We start from the raw sequence: 20,000 nt of genomic DNA on the forward strand, positions 1-20,000 counted from the left end.
ATTAATTTCCCGACGAAGGGGGTGAAGGAGGAAAAGGAGGAGGAGAAGGAAGAGGAGGAGGAGGGGAAAGAAGTTGTATGGGACGAGAGGGAAGTACCGAAAGAGGGGAAGAGGGAATGTCTCAGGGGAAAGGAGGGAGGAAGAGGCCGGTGAGGGAAAATAATAGAGGGGAAAAGGGGAAAGTGGAGGAGGAAATGAGTGTCTGTAGCGAGGGGAGGAAAAAGGGAAGGAAAGGATGTGCCTGTTAGGGGTTAGTGTGTGTTGTGTATGGGTGGTTACAGAGAGAGAGAGAGAGAGAGAGAGAGAGAGAGAGAGAGAGAGAGAGAGAGAGAGAGAGAGAGAGAGAGAGAGAGAGAGAGAGAGAGAGAGAGAGAGAGAGAGAGAGAGAGAGAGAGAGAGAGAGAGACGAAAACTACACTTTAAATTAGCTAGATTAGTTATACGCTTAAAAAAAAAAAAAATCAGGAAAAAAAAAGAAAGAAAAACACGAAGCGCAATGACACGCCAGACAAAACACATTACCCAACAACAAAGAAACAAGGACAGGACAGGAGGAGACCCACCCACCCACCCACCCACACACCCACACACCCACCCATCGAATGCAGGCACCGCTGGTCACCTCACCACGTATTTTCGCACTGAATTACACAGCTATAAACATCCAGCACAACGTTTACGCACAACATACAACATTTCAAAGCGGAAAATTGTATATTATCTATAAATACACGCGAATCGGTTATGTTATTAGAGTAACACTTTTTTTCCAACCCTTTACTCCTCCTCCTCCTGTCCCTCTCCCTCCCTCCACACCCACTCTCTCTCCTCTTCTCTCTCTCCCTCTCTCCCCCGATCGAGCTGTTTGCGAATTACTTATAAATAGTGTATCAGTGTATAAGGGCTTGAATCACGGCCGGCTATTACATCACTAAGGGCGGGATAATAAGAGAATTACCGAGGAAAGGGGGAGAGAAGTGAATATTGTACCTTAAATATTCCCTTAACGAATATTTCAATAGAGGCAATAAATCTGGGGATACAAAATTCTAGTAGTACACGTCTATTTTTTTTTTTTTTTTTTACTTTTTTTTCTTTCTCTCGCTAAGAATGTTGTAATGGGTGCAGTGGCGCTGGTGATGTAATAGTAGTAGTGGTGGTGGTGGTGGTAGTAGTAGTGGTAGTTCACTTTACTTTCCTCTCAACTACAATTCCAAAAAGATAAGTAGTAGTAGTAGTAGTAGTAGTAGTAGTAGTAGCAGTAGTAGTAGTAGTAGTACCTTAAATATTGTACCTTAAATATTCCCTTAACGAATATTTCAATAGAGGAAATAAATCTGGGGATAGTAGTAGTAGTAGTAGTAGTAGTAGTAGTAGTAGTAGTAGTAGTAGTAGTAGTAGTAGTAGTAGTAGTAGTAGTAGTAGTAGTAGTAGTAGTAGTAGCAGCAAGGAGGAGGAGAAAGAGGAATAGTAAGGATGCAGAAATAATAATAATAATAATAATAATAATAATAATAATAATAATAATAATAATAATAACAATAATAATAATAATAATAATAATAATAATAATAATAATAATAATAATAATAATTCTGTACTTACTAAACGATAGAGGTGGTAACGTGCACACAGACGACCGGAACCACGCACACGGCCACGCACACGTACACAAAATACTGGAGTACGTACACACATGGCACCCACCGTCTCTGAAAAATAATATATGTACACACACACACACACACACACACACACACACACACACACACACACACACACACACACACACACACACACACACACACACACACACACAGAGAGAGAGAGAGAGAGAGAGAGAGAGAGAGAGAGAGAGAGAGAGAGAGAGAGAGAGAGAGAGAGAGAGAGAGAGAGAGAGAGAGAGAGAGAGAGAGAGAGAGAGAGAGAAATGTGGACGAAAATACATCAAATACATCATGAGTACAATATGTGATAAATTCTAAAGCTTTTTTGTACGTATGTGTGTGTGTGTGTGTGTGTGTGTGTGTGTGTGTGTGTGTGTGTGTGTGTGTGTGTGTGTGTGTGTGTGTGTGTGTGTGTGTGTACTCCTGGTGATATGATACAACTCCGTCAGTCACGTGTCACACTTCCGCTTGTGCAACTTTGGGGGGAGGGGAGAGGGGGGAGATGGGAAGGGGAGAGGGGGAAGTGAGGGGAGGCAAGGGAGGAGGTAAGGATTAGACTATAGTGTAAGGGGAAGCGAGGGTTGGTTAGCGATGGTGTGGGGTGAGGGGGAGCAGAGGGGAGAGGAAAGATTGGGGAAGGCAGTGGAGGTATTGGGAGGTAGAGGGGGAGGCAGTGAGGGTAGACAGAGGTTGGGGAAAGCTGCGGTGGTTTGGTAACTAACGAGCAGGAGACAGCAGTGTTATTTGGCAGAGTGACAGATTGACACAGGCCAGGCAGAGAGGAGGAAGAGGACGAGGAAAATCTAACACAATAACAATAATAATAATAATAATAATAATAATAATAATAATAATAATAATAATAATAATAATAATAATAATAATAACAACAACAACTAACACTAACATTAAGGTAAAGAAGTTGAATTTGCTTTCCTTGTTTTTTTTTCAATTTTTCTTTATTTCTTTCCATTTTTTTCTTTCTTTCCTTCTTGCCTTTTCCTTAATTTCTTTCTTGCCTTTTTTTTCTTCCGTTCTTTTCATCCTTCCTTATCCGTTTTCTTTGTTTCTTTTTCTTTTTTTTTATTTTCTGTACTTCTTCCCTTTTCCTTTCTTTTTTCTTTTATTTTCAATTTTTCTTTTTCTTTCGTTCTTTCACTTCTCAAATTTTCTTTTCCCGCCGTTCTTTCCATTTCCCTTTTGTTCCTCACCTTTTTTCTTTCGCTTTATCCTCTTTTCTTTATATATTTCCTTTTTTCACTTTCCAATTTTTCACTCCTGTCTCTTCTTCCCTTCTCCCTTCCTTCCAATCGAGTACAATAAGATAAAAAAATAATAAACCAAATGAAGAGAAGAGTTACAACGCAAAGAGAAAGAAGAAGCCGGGCAGGAAGGAAGAGAAGGACTTGATGTGATGGCTTGCAGTGGGAAGGAGGAGCGCTGGGTGGCTAATGAACAGACGAGGAGCTGAGAGGCCTACAGATAAGTGTGGGGATGCTGAAGAACTCTTAGGGTCACTCAAATATATGAAAATGGAGGAGGAGGAGGAGGAGGAGGAGGAGGAGGAGGAGGAGGAGGAAAACCCATCACAAATTCCACGAGAATGAGATAAAAAGGAGATAGTCTTTCGTGTGTGTGTGTGTGTGTGTGTGTGTGTTATGTGCAAGAGCGGACGTGCTTATGGTCGGTCTCTCTCTCTCTCTCTCTCTCTCTCTCTCTCTCTCTCTCTCTCTCTCTCTCTCTCTCTCTCTCTCTCTCTCTCTCTCTCTCTCTCTCTCTCTCTCTCTCTCTCTCTCTCTCTCTCTCTCTCTCACCACTCCCCCGCCACCCATCCAGGCAGAGACGGACAGACGGACAGACACACAGAATCACTCGTAAATCCAGCGACAAAAACCCAGGGGTGGAGACAGGCTGGGCTGCGCCGCCTCCTGCCTGCACGCTGTACTGAGGTACCCACAATGCTCACACTGCCTGCTGTCCTTTCCTCTCCCTTCATTTCCCCTTCCTCTTCCCCTTAGGTACTTCTTTTCCCTGTACTCTTGTCGTTCTCCTCTCCTTTCCTTTCCTTTTCTTTATTTTCCTCTCCCTCCTTCCCGTTTCCTTTTCTTTTCCGTTCTTTATTTTCTCTGTCTCGTTCTTTTTGTTTCTCTCTCTCTCTCTCTCTCTCTCTCTCTCTCTCTCTCTCTCTCTCTCTCTCTCTCTCTCTCTCTCTCTCTCTCTCTCTCTCTCTCCCATCATATGATTTTCCTCACTTTTTCTTGTCCTTCCTACGTTAAGTTAACATTCCTTGCCCTATCCCATCTCTTCTATCTATGTATTCATTCCGTTTTCCATCTCCTTCCTTCCTTCCTTCCCTCTCACCCTCATACAGACCCCTTGAAACTAATAACCATCCACACCATCCTTCTTATAATAAACAAACAAATAAATAAATAAATAAATAAATAAATAAATAAATAAATAAATAAACAATAACAAATAACAAAAAAAATAACACCACTCTTTTCAGTGTCACTACCATCACCACCACCACCACCACTATAACTATAACGATTACTAGCCAAAATTATCCCCCTCCCTAACTTAACCACCCCCACAACCCCATTACTCCCTCCTCTCCCTCCTTCACTTCCCCCCATACCGCTACAACAACCACCATTACCCTCACCCACCCGTCCCTTCGCCTCAATAAAGTGATAAACAATGGAAATGGAGTGGGGATCTTTCGCCCTTAAGAAGCCCAGCACGAAGAGGGGGGCCATGTATACACGGCAGGATGAACGACGTAATAGGAATAGGATGAACTAAGTAGTGTGATTTCTAGGATGGGCGAGGTGAGGTAAATGACAGGATGAACAAGGTAATGTAATCTTCAGGATGATCTAGGTAACGTAAACTTATTAGGATGAACGCTGTAATGGAAATATGATGATTTCTAGGATGAACGAGGTGAGGTAAATGATAGGATAAACAAGGAAATGTAATCTCCAGGATGATCTCGGCACGTAGTGTGAACTCTTGGATGAAAGAGACAAAAGCAAACGCCAGGATGAACAAGACTGCCGTTTCTAGGATGAATGAGATAGCGCAATCGTCAGAACGAACGTGTGATAAAAAGGACATGTGAAAAGCAGGATGAACTAGGGAATATAACAGGATGAACTACGTAAGCTAATGCGTGGGATGACTGACTGGTGTAATAATATGAAGAGCTGGCGGGAAATGGAAACGTGGGGAAGTACAGGATGAACAACGACACGTGACGACCGCCAGGATGAACAAGGCAATGACGCAATACTTCACAATGTAAACATATGACGCAACACCTGTAAAGGGCAAGCACAGGTAAAAGTTATAATGTAAGTGGTCAGATGTATAGAGGAAGTGACTTGCTGTCTCTCTCTCTCTCTCCTCTCTCTCTCTCTCTCTCTCTCTCTCTCTCTCTCTCTCTCTCTCTCTCTCTCTCTCTGCAAAAACACACATCTGCAGAAAGAGACAATCATGAACACGTTTTGCAATCTTGTTGAAGTGAAATTAGATCTGGCTTCTGTTTCATCTTTTCTATTTTTTTTTTTCCCTCCACCTTGCTCCTTTCTCCGATTTTCTCTCCCATTCCACGCCGCACGTTTTTCCTCCTTTCCTTTATCTATTTTTCAATCCTGCACACTTCTTCTCTTGTCTTCGTATTATTTATTCTCTTCTTTGTTTCCTCCGTTCTTTTCTGGCGTTCTTTCCTTCATTCTTTCCTATCCCCGTTGTTCTGTCTGATTACTATCTTCTTTATTGATCTCTTCTTCCACTTCACTGTTATCTCGGTTCTTTCGTTTATTCGTTTCCTCTTCTGTCCCTCTTCTTCATTTTCCGTTTCAGTATTTCCCCCTCCCTCACTTCCTACGTCTCTTCTATTCCTCCTCTATCTTCTCTATCCTTCAATTCGCTTCACTATTCCTTTCTTGATCTCTTCTCTCCTTCTTCCTTATTTCTTTCGCACCACATCCCCCCTCTTCTTCCCTTGCTTCGTCTCCTTTTTCTTCCTTTCCTTCAATCTCTCCTTCCTCGATTTCGTATTCTCCTCTTCGGTTCCCACGTTACCACCTCACCCTCTCTCCCCTCCCTTCCTTTACCTCCTATCTTCTTTGTTCTATCGCTTCTCTCCCTCATCAATCTCCACCCTCATATTCCTCCACTCCCCAATCCACTTTCCTCAGTTTGATATTGCGCGGTTTCCTTCATCCACTTCACCTCCCACCATCCATCTCTTCCCTCACGTCTTCCCCGCCACAATAGCCCCATTCCTCTCAAGCAAAACCCTCACCACCGCAAACTATCCTCCTTCCTCCCGCCACCTCAACCACACAAAATGATTCCCCGCCACCCTCATCACCATCACAGCCACACCACAACCTTCCCGCCACGGCCACTTGCCCTTCCCTCCTTGACTGTCTCCTGTAACGTTCTCGCCTCACTAATACATCCTGGAATCTATTGTACAGGTTATCTTGTTGTCGTAATCCCAATAACTATTCTTTCAACATGCGTCTTCATCTCTTAAAACGAGGAAATAAGAGGATATATTAGTTTAAAAGTTCATACAAATCAATAACAGTGATTTTTTTTTTTTTATTCTGTAAATTTTGTTTGAAGTGAATCATGGTTATCCTCACGCCACTTCTGTAATGTGCGGACTCCTTCACGCCCGCAAGGTCTCTCTGTTAATTAAGGAACATTTTTATATTAACATGTAAACTTTTTTATATCAAGAAATTTTCACTTTTTTTTTTAAGGTCCGGATTAGGAAAAGATAAAAGAACTCTTTCAAAACTATTGAGTTGAAAAAAAAATAGTTATTCAAGTAATAAGTTGATATGAATCAAGATACTGTGGTTTTTAACTGTCAGTTTTGCCTTAAGTGAAATATTATCTACACGCCGTTGCTGTGATGTCAAAATGACCTTTGACACCCACATGTTGTTTTTTATCTTGCCTAAGGAATGTTTCTCTATTGTTTTTTTGTTTTTGTTTTTTTTTTTTCATGATTTTCTTAATTTCCGAACCTGAAAAAAAGAACAGCATTTTTTTTTTTTATTCAGAAATAAAAAAAAAAGTATAAGAAAATATTGAAAGGTTCATTCGAAGTCAATAAAGTGTGGTTTTTAACCTCTAAATTTTGGTTAAAGTAAATTATGATTATCCTCACACAATTCATTCACGCCTACAGCCTGCCTCTCCTGTGACTATGAAGCATTTCTGTATCACCAGGTTAAATTTTGAGAGGTGCATGAGGAAGACGATAATCTCGAAAAAAAAAAAAAAACACAAAGGACTAAAGCTGAGGTATATGTATACTAATAAATCCAGAGTAATCTTTCAGCAGATACTTTCGTTACAGCCCAACAAGTATTGAACTCTCCGTCCCTCATATGTATTCCTGTGTATATTTCTTCCTATATATTCCCACGTATGTACATTTCATTCATCCCTACCACAATCCAGCACGCACCACCCACACACTCGTAAACTCACCACTACTACAACCACTACACTACAACAATTATTACCCCACTACAGTCACTACTAATACCTCTCCTCCCACACCACCACCACCACAACCACCACAAAACATTACTATTCCTCAAGCAATCACAGACTTCCCCTCCCCCTTCCCCTCCCCCTCCGCGCCCTCCCTCCCTCCCGCACCACGCCGCCCCTTCCCTTGATGAGGTCAGCGAGGGACGGACAGACAACGGATACGGATGTTCTGTTCCACCGGTGTGTTTACCGACGTGCTGATTGGAAAATTTGGAGGAGGAGGAGGAGGAGGAGGAGGAGGAGGAGGAGGAGGAGGAGGAGGAGGAGGAGGAGGAGGATAGAAAAGGTGCACAAAAAGAACAAACCGTAGCAGACTTGTTGGCCCTTTAGGTTATTAGAGAGAGAGAGAGAGAGAGAGAGAGAGAGAGAGAGAGAGAGAGAGAGAGAGAGAGAGAGAGAGAGAGAGAGAGAGAGAGAGAGAGAGAGAGAGAGAGAGAGAGAGAGAGAGAGAGAGAGAGAGAGAGAGAGAGAGAGACTACCTTCTCTTCCTCATTCTTTCCTTTCTTCCTCTTTCTACTTCATATTCCTCTTCTTCCTTTTCCTTCTCCTCCTCCTCCTCCTTCCTTCTTCCTTCCTCCCTCCCCTCCCTTCTTCCTTTCTTCTTCCACCTTTCCTTCTCCTTCCATAAAATCGTGACACACTAAAAAAACCGAAGCAAAAAAACAAACATTCCCTCACACCTTCATTCCCTTTCCCTTGTGATTGCTTTATAGTCCTCAGAAGAAGAAGAAGAAGAAGAAGAAGAAGAAGAAGAAGAAGAAGAAGAAGAAGAAGAAGAAGAAGAAGAAGAAGAAGAAGAAGAAGAAGAAGAAGAAGAAGAAGAAGAAGAAGAAGAAGAAGAAGAAGAAGAAAGAAGAAGAAGAAGAAGAAGAAGAAGAAGAAGAAGAAGAAGAAGAAGAAGAAGAAGAAGAAGAAGAAGAAGAAGAAGAAGAAGAAGAAGAAGAAGAAGAAGAAGAAGAAGAAGAAGAACAACAACAACAAACAACAACAACAACAACAACAACAACAACAACAACAACAACAACAACAACAACAACAAGAAGAACAAGAAGAACAAGAAGAAGAAGAAGAAGAAGAAGAAGAAGAAAGAAGAAGAAGAAGAAGAAGAAGAATAGTAGTGGTGATGGTGGTGGTAGTAGTAGTAGTAGTAGTAGTAGTAGTAGTAGTAGTAGTAGTAGTAGTAGTAGTAGTAGTAGTAGTAGTAGAAACACAGGTTAATTTCTACACCACCATATCAACAACAACAACAACAACAACAACAACAACAACAACAACAACCACCACCACCACCACCACCACCACCACCACCAAAGAAAGAAGACGAAATAATCACGGAAACATTATATACATACATAGGCCTATTGAGTTATTATCTTTCCCTCTCCTTTCCCTTCCCTTCCGCTCTCACCCTCACCCTCTCCCCCCCCAATCCCCAATCACACATCTTTCCATCCTACTGTCTTTTTTTTTTCTTCTTGTACCTCCTTCCTCCTTCCTCCCTTCCTTCACCAACACACCTGTAATTCTCTCTACTTTCCGCCACAGCAATTAGACTCAGGCGAAGCGTTCACACCTCACACCTCCGTCCTGTTTATCCACACACTTACCTCCCTGACACCTGACGGGGGGAGGATGAAGGGGAGGTGGATGGTGGGGAGGAGGAGAGGATTGGTGGAGGAAAGGAAGGAAGGAAGGAGAGAGATTGGTAATAAGGCGGCCTCACGTGATCTTGTGTCGACAGAGAGAGAGAGAGAGAGAGAGAGAGAGAGAGAGAGAGAGAGAGAGAGAGAGAGAGAGAGAGAGAGAGAGAGAGAGAGAGAGAGAGACCTTGTTCACTGAAATTTGAGGTTTAGTAATTAATTGGTGTGTGTGTGTGTGTGTGTGTGTGTGTGTGTGTGTGTGTGTGTGTGTGTGTGTGTGTGTGTGTGTGTGTGTGTGTGTGTGTGTGTGTGTGTGTGTGTGTGTGTGTGTGTGTGTGTGGAAACAAATATCTTCATAATTTATGTATATGCAAAAAAAAAAAAAAACATGACAAACATTAATCCTCCTCCTCCTCTTCCTCCTCCTCCTCCTCCTATTTCCCTCTCTCCCTTTCCTTCTCTATTTCCTTCGTCATCTCCTACTATCTCCTCCTCCCCTTAGTATTCCTCCATTTCTTCTTCTTCCCCTGTACTCATTTTCTCCTCCTCTTCCTTCCCCTCCACTTTTGCTTCTCTACCTTCATCATCACCTACCACTATCTCCCCTCACCTGCATTTCTTGGTCTTCCTCTTCCCTTGAATTAACCTCCTTTCCTCCTCCTCACCCTTCTTTACTTCTTCCCTGTACTTTTCCTCTACTTCCTTCATTACATACTACTATCTCTTCTCCCTCTTCTATCCGTCTATTTCTTCCTCTTCCTCTGTATTCACTTCCGTTCCTTCACCTCCTCCTCTTCCTCTTCTTCCACCACTCGTGACTCTGTTTACATTAAAGTGAGGTACAGGATTCAAGAGGAAAATTGGCGCCTCGTCAGTGGTTTCCTGAAGGGGGGAAGGTGACGGAGACTGTGGGGGCGGCGCGGACGTGCTGAGTGGCGGCGTGGGGCGGGGCGAAGAGGGGCAGAGGAGGGTGGGCGGTAGGAGGAGGAGGAGGGAGCATATCTCGAGAATGAAGACAAAACAAGGAATAGACGAGAATTACTTACAAATTAAAGTAGAAACTATTTATTCAAGAGTGTAAGTTTCAGCCTACACATAGTCAGACCATTTACTGCTAAACTACAGAAGAGACACAGACAGACAAACAGACAGACAGACAGACAGACAGACAGGAGGATGGACAGAAGCAGGAACTGGAAATTAACTGGGAACTGGTGAAGAGGAGGATGGGGAAGTTTGGGAGGCTTTTAGTTACTGGGTGGTGTAATTGTGGGGAGTGTTTGGGGGAGAGAAAGGGGAAGGGGTGGGGAGAGGAAAGTGAGGGATTGGTAAGCACAGAAAAGAGGGAGAGGAGAGGGAAGGGAGGTGGAGAGATGAGGGATGAAGTAGAGAAAAGTAGGAGAGGAGAGGGATGGGGAGGAGGTTGGGCGAAGGAGAAAAAAGAGGAAGAGGAGAGGAAGGGGAAGAAGTAGAGAAGGAGAGAAAAGACGAAAATAGGGAACGGAAGAAATAGAGAAGAGAAAAGATGGAGAAGAGAGGGAAGGCGTAAGGAAGAAGAGAAGAGAGGGATAGGAGAGGGAAGAGGAAGAAACTGAGATAGAGAGGGAAGAAGGGAAAAGAGGAAGGGAGATTGTGGAGAAAGCGATAACAAGTACTACAACAACAACAACAACTACTACTACCACTACTTCTACTACTACTACTACTACTACTACTACTACTACTACTACTGCTACTACTACTACTACTACTACTATTTAAGCAACCACTGCCAAACACAACGTACCCAAGGAACCACAGCAAATCACTTTCAACACAGACTCGTTTCAATTCATCACCGAGGCATTTTTCTTTTATTTAACACTTCAGGGAACCGTCACGTCAGGCAGGTAAACACGACTTACTTATTACCGTGACTCCCACTGCTACTACGAGAGTGATAGGAACCCCACGCACCACCACCACCACCACCACTACTACCATTACCACCTCCCTACTACAGTACACTGCTATTATTACTTGTGTACACATCTTCACCTACGTACTTACACCCTCCCTCCTATATAGTCCTACCACCACCATCACCACCACCACCAGTGCCATCAACACCTCCACCACTTACAATCAATTACCACCAACCACCACTTACCACCACAAATAATCAGGAATAATATCTCACCCCCCCCCCACCCCGAACACAAATAAAGTCACCACCACCACAATGAACACGATCACCACAATCACCACCGCCGGGACACTGCCACAGCCGTACGCTAATGGTGACATACGCCCTCTTTAGTGTAATCCCAGCGGCCACAACTCACCTATACAGTCGCGGCGGCAGGGTTATAACAATTACCTTCCTTCACCTGGGTGACAGCGCACCTGCCTGTCACCTTAACCCTTCAATCACGCTCGCCGATGCCCTCCCCGCCTCTCACTCTCTCTCTCTCTCTCTCTCTCTCTCTCTCTCTCTCTCTCTCTCTCTCTCTCCCTTCCCCGCTCTCTCTCACCCCACGACCCTCACCAGCAGTCCACCTCTCCCTGTTTCCTTCCTCCCTTCCTCTGTACTTGGTTGTGTGTGTGAGTGACTGTGGCTGGGCGTTCTTAGCCAGTGTTGGTGTTACTGTCTCGGTGCTGCTATTGAGTGCGTAGGTAGGTGTTACTACTACTACTCCTTCTCTTACTACTATAACTACTACTTTAAGAAACATCGAGTGTGTGTGTGTGTGTGTGTGTGTGTGTGTGTGTGTGTGTGTGTGTGTGTGTGTGTGTGTGTGTGTGTGTGTGTGTGTGTGTGTGTGTGTGTGTGTGTGTGTGTGTGTGGTGGTAGGGATGAGGAAAGGGGAAGAAGGGGAATACAGGAAGAGAAATAGGAGTACATGGAGAGGGGGAAAGAAGCTTAGAAAATATTATGTACAGACCCTACAGCGCCTTCTTCATTACTTCCTTTCCTCTGTGGTCAGTGGTCAGGATAAGGGAGGAAGGTGAGCGCTGGGGAAGAGGGCAGGGGGTGCGAAGGAAATGTACAGTGAACAGTCTTCAATTATTTCTTTTGGAACACCACTTGTTGCACCACGTGAACTTGTTAAACGTGTGTGTGTGTGTGTGTGTGTGTGTGTGTGTGTGTGTGTGTGTGTGTGTGTGTGTGTGTGTGTGTGTGTGTGTGTGTGTGTGTGTGTGTGTGTAAATGAAGAAAAGAGAACAGTCAAGAGTTACAAATAAGCCATAGAAAAGCCCGCTACATCAGTCCTTTCTAAAAAATATATAGTTAAAGAGTTTCAAAATATGCACAATTTAGTTCCCGCCAAACTCTTGAAACAGAGAGAAAAAAGAAAAAAAAAGCTACTACGATACTTTTTGAAAACAGTACACCACCACCACCACCACCACCACGACCACTATCATTTCTATCATTCTTATACTACTTCCACCACCACTGCTACCACCACCACTGTCACCACCACCGCTATAATCCTAACACAGTATTACCAAGTCTCACATTCATTCAGTAACAGGACAGTATTAATGAGAGAGAGAAAAAAAACAATATTACACACGAGTTAACGTATTAATAGATATGAAAGATTAATAAACAAAAACACAGACTGCGAAACCACTTTTGTATACCATCCTCATTATCACCATCATCATTTCCTCACGTTCTTCTTTTTTACTTTCCCTTACCGTATTTTCCGGTACCGTATCTATAATATAATCTATCTAATGTAATCTAACTTCCTGTTTCTCACGTAGTACATCACCATCATCAACTCCGTCATTATCATCATTTCGTACCGTTCTTTACCTGTCTTCCCTTACCCGGTATCTTGTCTGCAACTTAATGCAAGCTTTCTAATGTAATCTCGTACTTACCATCCATAAGAACATCAACCTAACCATGGACACGTGACACATCCCACCCTCACTCCCTCGAGAGCCACAGAGCTGATCCGTGTGGTTTTCAGGATGGTTTTCACTACTAATGATGCAGGAACCTTATTAAACTATCACTGGAATCATGAAAAGCAACAGTAATATCCACTGAAGCGTGTTAAGTGAACAGACAGTGAAGCGTGAAGAAATACTAGGGAGTCATCAGGGTTAGCGCAGCAACCACAACTATTGCTACCTCGACCAAGCTCAGATGAGTTGGTCAGGAATGTTAGCTTTCAAACGGCATTCCTAGATGCGTCCCTTCTCAATGCCTAGGTCTTCTGTTTTCTCCCTTCTCTTTTCTTTTTCTTATTACCTAAAATTCATGCACTGTTCTCTTCGTTTCCTCAGTATATTTATTTTCAAACAGGTATGTCCCAGTAATGTCCTCTTCATATTCTTTAAATGGCTGCTGCAGTCTTACACTTTTCTCCCTTGTATTCTGGCCACTATGAAAAAAATGTTTCATATCTTCGCATTCCAACCTGACTCCACCAACAGGCTGAGTACCCTGCCTTCCCCTTCACCATTCTACCACTCCACCCCCTCCGCCCCTCCCAGAACCATGTCACGCAATCGACCAGTCAAGCCACAAGTACACTCCACCACCACCAGGGGTCGCTGTCATCCACCACCATCACTAAAATCCATCACCAAAACCATCCCATTTTTCACACTCTTGTCTGGCAATACTACGTTACTGGGGCGAATTTGAACCAGTTATCCCGGTAATTCCTCTCATTCCTTCCCACTGTTGGTAATCTCTGCAACGTTCTACCTCTTCCGTTGTCTTCCCTGCCCTCCACGTTTTTTTTTTTTTTTTTTTTTGGCCGGGGTAGGGAAAGAGTAGCATGACACTTCAGGAATGACGGTCTTCTAAGTCTTTTCTCCCCACTGCGGTGTCTTAGATATAATCAATTAGAACATAAGAACGTATAGAAATAAGGAAAGCTGCAAGAAGCCACTAGGCCTACACGTGGTGGTCCCTGTATGAACACCACAAATTTTTTTTTCGTTCACTAACTTCCTTAGTTTATTTAGTCTTTTGCAGGAACACTTTTTTTTCTGTAGCTATTGATAAACTCCGGGAGAAAAAAAAATGAAGTTAGTAAGTTAGTGAAACTTAAAACTTGGTATAGCAAAACAATGAACTGGAGTAAATCTATGTTGATTGAGAGTGTTCGGATAATGTAATGGAACTGTTCCCATATTTCAATAGTTTTTCGCGCTTATTTTGATACTGATAATTTAAAAATAATCTAAACGTTGCACACACACACACACACACACACACACACACACACACACACACACACACACACACTCTATGTCCACGATACGGAAAGAGAAAAAAGAAAAACAACTGGCAATCAAGTCTCCTCGCTCCACTCTTCTCCCCCCTCCCTTCCTCCCTCCTTCCATCCACCCACACTCACCTCACGCCATTTGTTATGAGCGTCTCTCAGCTGGCATCTCAAGTAACCAAACTAATTACTGGAAGAAAGAAAAGCTTACAAGCATCTAGAAATACCAAAAGTCAGGAAAAGAATAAGAATAGGGTTGGGAGATAACTATCAAACCACCTCTCGCCATTCCTCAATATCATGTCAACCATGGCTCAGAAAAGGGCGACAAAGATGGAAGGAAAAAAAAGACCCACTCAAGGAGCCAGCGTCTTAAAAGGACAGCACAAGAGTGTCCATAATTACGTAAATGGAGTTTTGAAATCACCCAAACAAGCAACACAACTACGGGCACCAGATGAAACACACATCACGTGACACCACCACAACTTCACGAAACCTAACCTAACCCAACCTAATGACCCAAAACCTAACCTAACCCAACCTAACGACCCAAACCTAACCTATTACCCATCCTAACGACTCCAAACCTAACCTATCCCAACCTAATGACCCAAAACCTGACATAACCTACCGAGCCAAGCCAAGCCAAGCCAAGCCACGCAACCAACCCAAGCCTACATGCCACCAATCAGTTCCTGACAGCACACCCGGTCATGCACCCACCACCACCACCCACCACGCTTAAGAATTCCAGCCCACCCTCTCCTGCTGCTTCAGACTCGCCCCACCCTCTCCCCGCACCAGCACAACCTTAACTCACCGGGTAATCAGGGCAGGACATAAATCATCACCTTGCGGGGACACAGTGGCCAAAAAGTCAGAGCGGCACTGGATATCACTAACGCTAGCACAAGGAATACAGAACCACTACCCGCCAGTGTTGCCAGCTGGGGGCTTTCAGTGTTTAGGTTTGGTCACCGAAATATCTCTAGACTTAACATTTTCCGTAGATCATAATTATTTATTTTTTTTTTCATGTAAGCCAGCTGCCGTGCCTTCATTATCTAGGTACTGAAACAATCATTATCTAGGTACTGGACAATGAAACATAAGTAGATGCAACCCATTTTATGTAGGTTACAATTATTTTTCTTATATGAATACACAAATGCTTGTCAAAGTTAAACACGTATTTTTTAACGTTAAATAAACCCATTACGAACAAACATAGTAAACATAAGAACATAAAAAAAAGAATTAAGGGAAGCTGCAAATCATAATTAATTTTTCATAATTTTAAGCCAAGCATGCTACACACGCAATTTTCAACAATTAATTAACCCATAAAGAACACACTAAACATACGTACACATGAGCATTAGAAAACAAGAAAAGATGCAAAACGCCAACCATCAGGCCTACAGTACATACATATACGTGGCAGTCCTTATACTAGAGACACAACTTTCAGTTTATCCTGAAAATCCGTAGCAAACACGAAATATCCCTAAACTTGGCAACACTGACTTCTCACACCACTTCCCCCTTTCCCCTCCCCCTACCCGATCTCGTTGCTTCAGCTTGCGCATGCGTGACGTGAGGTCTGAGGCTAGTGTTACCACCCCCGGAAGCGACCATCCATATCCCCTAAGTGCTGGGGAATAGGGAATGAGGTGGTGATGGATGAGGCAGAGCAGGGTGATAAATGTCTTGTAATTTGACGACTATACTGAGAGGTTAAGGTAAATTGTCTCAAGGGAACAGGAGGAGGAGGAGGAGGGGGACGAGATAAAGGAAGAGGTACATAAAGGTTGATTGGGTGAAAATAACGGCTGAGGTGTCAAAGAAAATGAGATATATCCTTTTTTTTTTTTTATATATATATCTTCCATGTGATGTATTGTTGGTGGAAAGCTTTGTGTTTATTCATTCTATTGTCCTTAGGTGTAGGTATGTATGGCAAAGTATTGTCCGAGGAAGAGGAGTATAGGTTCATTGGGTGAAAATAACACCTGAGGTATCAACAAAAATTAGATATATACTTTTTTTTTCTTTCTTGTGATGTATTGTTGGTAGTAATTTTTATGTATATTCGGTCTATATGTATGGTAAGGTGTGTGTATCTATAAGGAGGAGGAGGAGGAGGAAGAGTATATACAGATTGACTGGGTGAAAATAACGGGCCTAAGGTGTCAAAGAAAATGGAATATATGTATATACTGTACGTTTTCTTCCACTTTTTGTCCTGTGATGTATGCGAGGAGGCAGTGTTTATTTATTCCCTGTCCATTACTTGTATTTATTCCGTCCATTATCCTTAGGCGGGGTTATATATGTATAGCGTTGTGACAAACACACAATGACGGACAACGTGTTACCCAGCATTATACTGTACGTGGCACGGGCAGTGAAGGAAACGGTGCCTCATATACCACGCAAATGTTTCCGGGAAGCAACTAAGATTTGTGGGAATAAGTTACAGTGAGAGAAGAGAAAAGAAAAGAAAAAAAAAGGAATACGTGACACATAACAATAAAAAGATGGGGGAAAAAAAAATAAGAACAATATGATACCTTCCATTATGACGAATGTACTGCCACCTCTTCCGCTGCTGCTGATGATGATGATGGTGATGATGATGATGATGATGATGATGAAGACGAAGAGGGAGTGATACAGAGAACATTAGGGGTTAAATGAGCAAAACCGCAAGGAGGAGGAGGAGGAGGAGGAGGAGGAGAAGGAAGAGAAGGAGGAGGAGAAGGAGGAGGAGAAGGAGGAGGAAGAGGGAAAGTACATGTAAATAAAACCTGAAGGAAAAAAAAAAAAAAGTTAAAAGAGGAAGAAAGAAAATAGGATAAGAGAGACGGAGGAGGAAGAGGAGGAGGAGAAGAAGGTGCATGGGGGAGACTCTTCGGTCAGGTAGTTAAGGAGAGCTGAGAGAGGCAGATGTAGTAATCAAGGTGAGAGAAATTGAGGTAGGTTAGTGTGAAGATTTTCAAGGTAGCTGGAAAGAAAAAAAAAAATAGTGATGAGGTTTTGGGAAACTGGCAGGAGGATGACGGCAGGAAGACAGGATGGGGAGGAAAAATAGTGAAAGGGAGCTGGAGGGAGAATCAAGGTGAGAGAAAATGAGGGAGGTTAGAATGAAGGATATTAAAGGAAGTTTGTATAAAAAAAAAAAAAGTGATTATGCTCAGGAAACTGCTGGAGGGGACATGAGGAGGATGATGATGATGACGATGATGAGCGGAGGAAAGTGAGGAAAGGAAGGAGGGAGAGAAAAGAGGGACGGGTAGCAGTCAAGGTGAGAGAAACTGAGGCAAAGTTAGTGTGAAGAGTGTGAAGGATTTTCAAAGTGGCTTCAGAATAGTGGGGGGGAGAACCACAATAAGAATGCAGACACTAATTGAGCCGAGAGAGAGAAGAATAGAATAGGTGGCGGTGACATCAATATATTCTAAGGAGTTACTGTCAAGTTTATGAAGAATTTTTAATATAGTGTCAATGGTGAGGAGGTAAAGAACACAGGAGACAGAAGGATATTGAGAGGAAGAGGAGGTCAGAGGAAAGGAGAGAAGAGGAAGGGATACGCTACCGGGGACAGGAGGATGATGAGAGGAAGAGGAGGTGGAGAGGAGAGAGGAGAGGTGAGAGCGGCAGACTGAGGTGCAGAGGCGTCAGGACAATGTGGACAGCTACAAATTACCACCGGCCTACCTTGACGCTTTAGGCCTACTGGTGATGATGGACGAGGAGTAAATATAGGTTTGAACCCGACTCTACAATCCCCCTCTCCCTATACGCCTCCCCTTTCTTTCCTCCCTTCTTTTTCTATCTACACCATGTCCTCCATTCAACCTCCCCCTCGGCCTAGAGCTGCCTGAATCTGATCGTATTTCTCTCTTTCCTTCATATTTCAAGTTTATATATGTGTTATCTGTTTTTTTACATGGGGGTTTTAGCGACCTCACACTCTCTCACTCTCTTTGTCTCCTGTGCCTCTTTTGTCCGCCTAGATTTGTGCTACAGAGAACGACGTCCCTGCAGAACACAGAGTAACCAGAACAGACGGCACAGTACTTGGAGCACGCACACACACACACACACACACACACACACACACACACGGGAACAATATCAACAGATCACCTCCCTTAAAAAACACAGCGCCGCGTAAAAATGAAGCCGTCACAGTTCAAAATAAGATCACAGAGGCGAAGATCAGCCGCAGGACGATAAAAGAGGCAAGGGGCATTAACAACATTACAGCGGAGAAACGACAAGAGGTGTGTGTGAAAGGCAGGATGGCGGATGGAAGGGAAAGAGCCGCGGTGAATGAGTGAAGAGGCGTGAAAGTTTGTCATCAGGGAAATCTGAAATGGAGAGAGAGACAGGGGCGGGGGGGGGAGAGGGTGTAGAGATGGCGGGGAGGGGGAAGAGAGAAGAGAAAACAGGTGTCTCGAGAATCTTCACCGCAATAATAAAAGACAAAAAAAAAAAAAAAAAAAAAAAAGAAAAAGAAAAAATCTGCAACACATTATCAATAAGGAATAACAAAGGGCGTGTTGTAATGGACTGCCACGCAACATGACAGCAACTCAAACCACCACCACCACTACCAATAACAACAACAACAACAATAACAGCACCAACAACAAAGTCAATCTCAACACGAAGCAACGACAGAATAGCACTGAAAAAAAATAAATAATAATGAAAACGTGTGTGCAAAGGTGCCATTTTGCTTTGCCGTAAGGAGGAGGAGGAGGAGGAGGAGGAGGAGGAGGAGGACGGTTGTGGTTGGGGAGTGGAGAAGGGAGAGAAAGGTGAAGTGATTGAGGAGGGGGAGGGAAGGGAGGGAAGGGAGGGAATGGGTGACACTAACTAAACCTCGTTAATCGATAAACACATAACACACTCACACTTTCCTCCTCCTCCTCTTCTTCCTCCTCTTCCTTCTACTTCTCCTTTTCCTCTTCCTCTTTTCTCTTCCTCAGTTACCATTCCATTTCTTATCATTATTCCTAACGCTAATATATCCCCCTTCTTTGTTATTTCCCGCTAACACAACTGTCTGATAATTTGCTCTCCTCTTCCCTCGCCAGCCTCGTCTCCTCGCTGAGCTTTCCCCGCGTTACGGAAGTCAGCACATCTCGGCAGACTTAGTTGCCTGCGGCCTCGGTATTCTTGTGGACAGAACACGGAGAGGTGGCAAACACAAGTGAGACGAATCAATGACGTAATGAAGAAGAAGAAGAAAAAAAACAAAAACAGGCATACAAACCTACAACCAGCAGAGAGACAGGCAAGCAACCAGACAGACAGACAGACAGACAGACAGATACGTTTAAGCCGTGCAATAGATGGTTACCTGACGAAGCACAGAGCGACAGGCTGACAAACAGAGGGCTGACATAGATAGACGACTTGCGAAGGGAGAAACAAAATATTTGGAAGTGTAGATTGGAAAAGAGTGACAAGCAAAGACGTGACTGCCCATGGAGAGAGGGAGAGGGAGAGGGAGAGGGAGAGGGAATGCGTACACTAAGGGAAGAAAGTGTGTATTTTGTGTGTATCTATCGATCTGTTTGTCTGTCTTTCTAACTACCTATCCGTTTGTCCATTTGTCTATCTATCCATCTTTCTATCTGTCTACGCATTTAACTACATCCGTGTGTGTGTGTGTGTGTGTGTGTGTGTGTGTGTGTGAAAGGCGTTCCAATATATATTTTTTTCTTTTCCTGCACAGTATTCGTTGCGTCTAATCTCTCCCCCTCGTGCTCCATCACCGTGTTGTAATCTGCTGCTCCACTGTACGTAACGTAAAAGCCGTGCAGTATTTACATCAGACACGTGGA

At 43.4% G+C, this 20,000-nt stretch overlaps 1 protein-coding gene across 3 annotated transcripts in view; it reads right to left on the reverse strand.

The window, feature by feature from the left end:
• The window catches only part of LOC135107289 (uncharacterized), a 322,315-nt gene that overhangs the window by 282,695 nt on the left and 19,620 nt on the right, over nucleotides 1–20,000 (reverse strand). For 2 of the 3 annotated variants that reach the window (XR_010271686.1, XM_064016963.1), the window contains exons 1-2: nucleotides 14,960–15,083; nucleotides 1,606–1,712 (exon numbers count right to left, since the gene is read on the reverse strand). Coding sequence is in view for 1 of the 3 variants with exons in the window: in XM_064016963.1 (XP_063873033.1) it covers nucleotides 1,606–1,712; nucleotides 14,960–14,980 (128 nt within the window). In the remaining 2 variants the exon portion in view is untranslated. Of the gene's footprint in view, nucleotides 1–1,605; nucleotides 1,713–14,959; nucleotides 15,084–20,000 lie in introns of those variants that run through there. The other variant, XR_010271687.1, reaches the window with a different exon arrangement.

The sequence above is a fragment of the Scylla paramamosain genome, chromosome 15, assembly GCF_035594125.1.
Source record: "Scylla paramamosain isolate STU-SP2022 chromosome 15, ASM3559412v1, whole genome shotgun sequence".
NCBI lineage: Eukaryota > Metazoa > Arthropoda > Malacostraca > Decapoda > Portunidae > Scylla > Scylla paramamosain.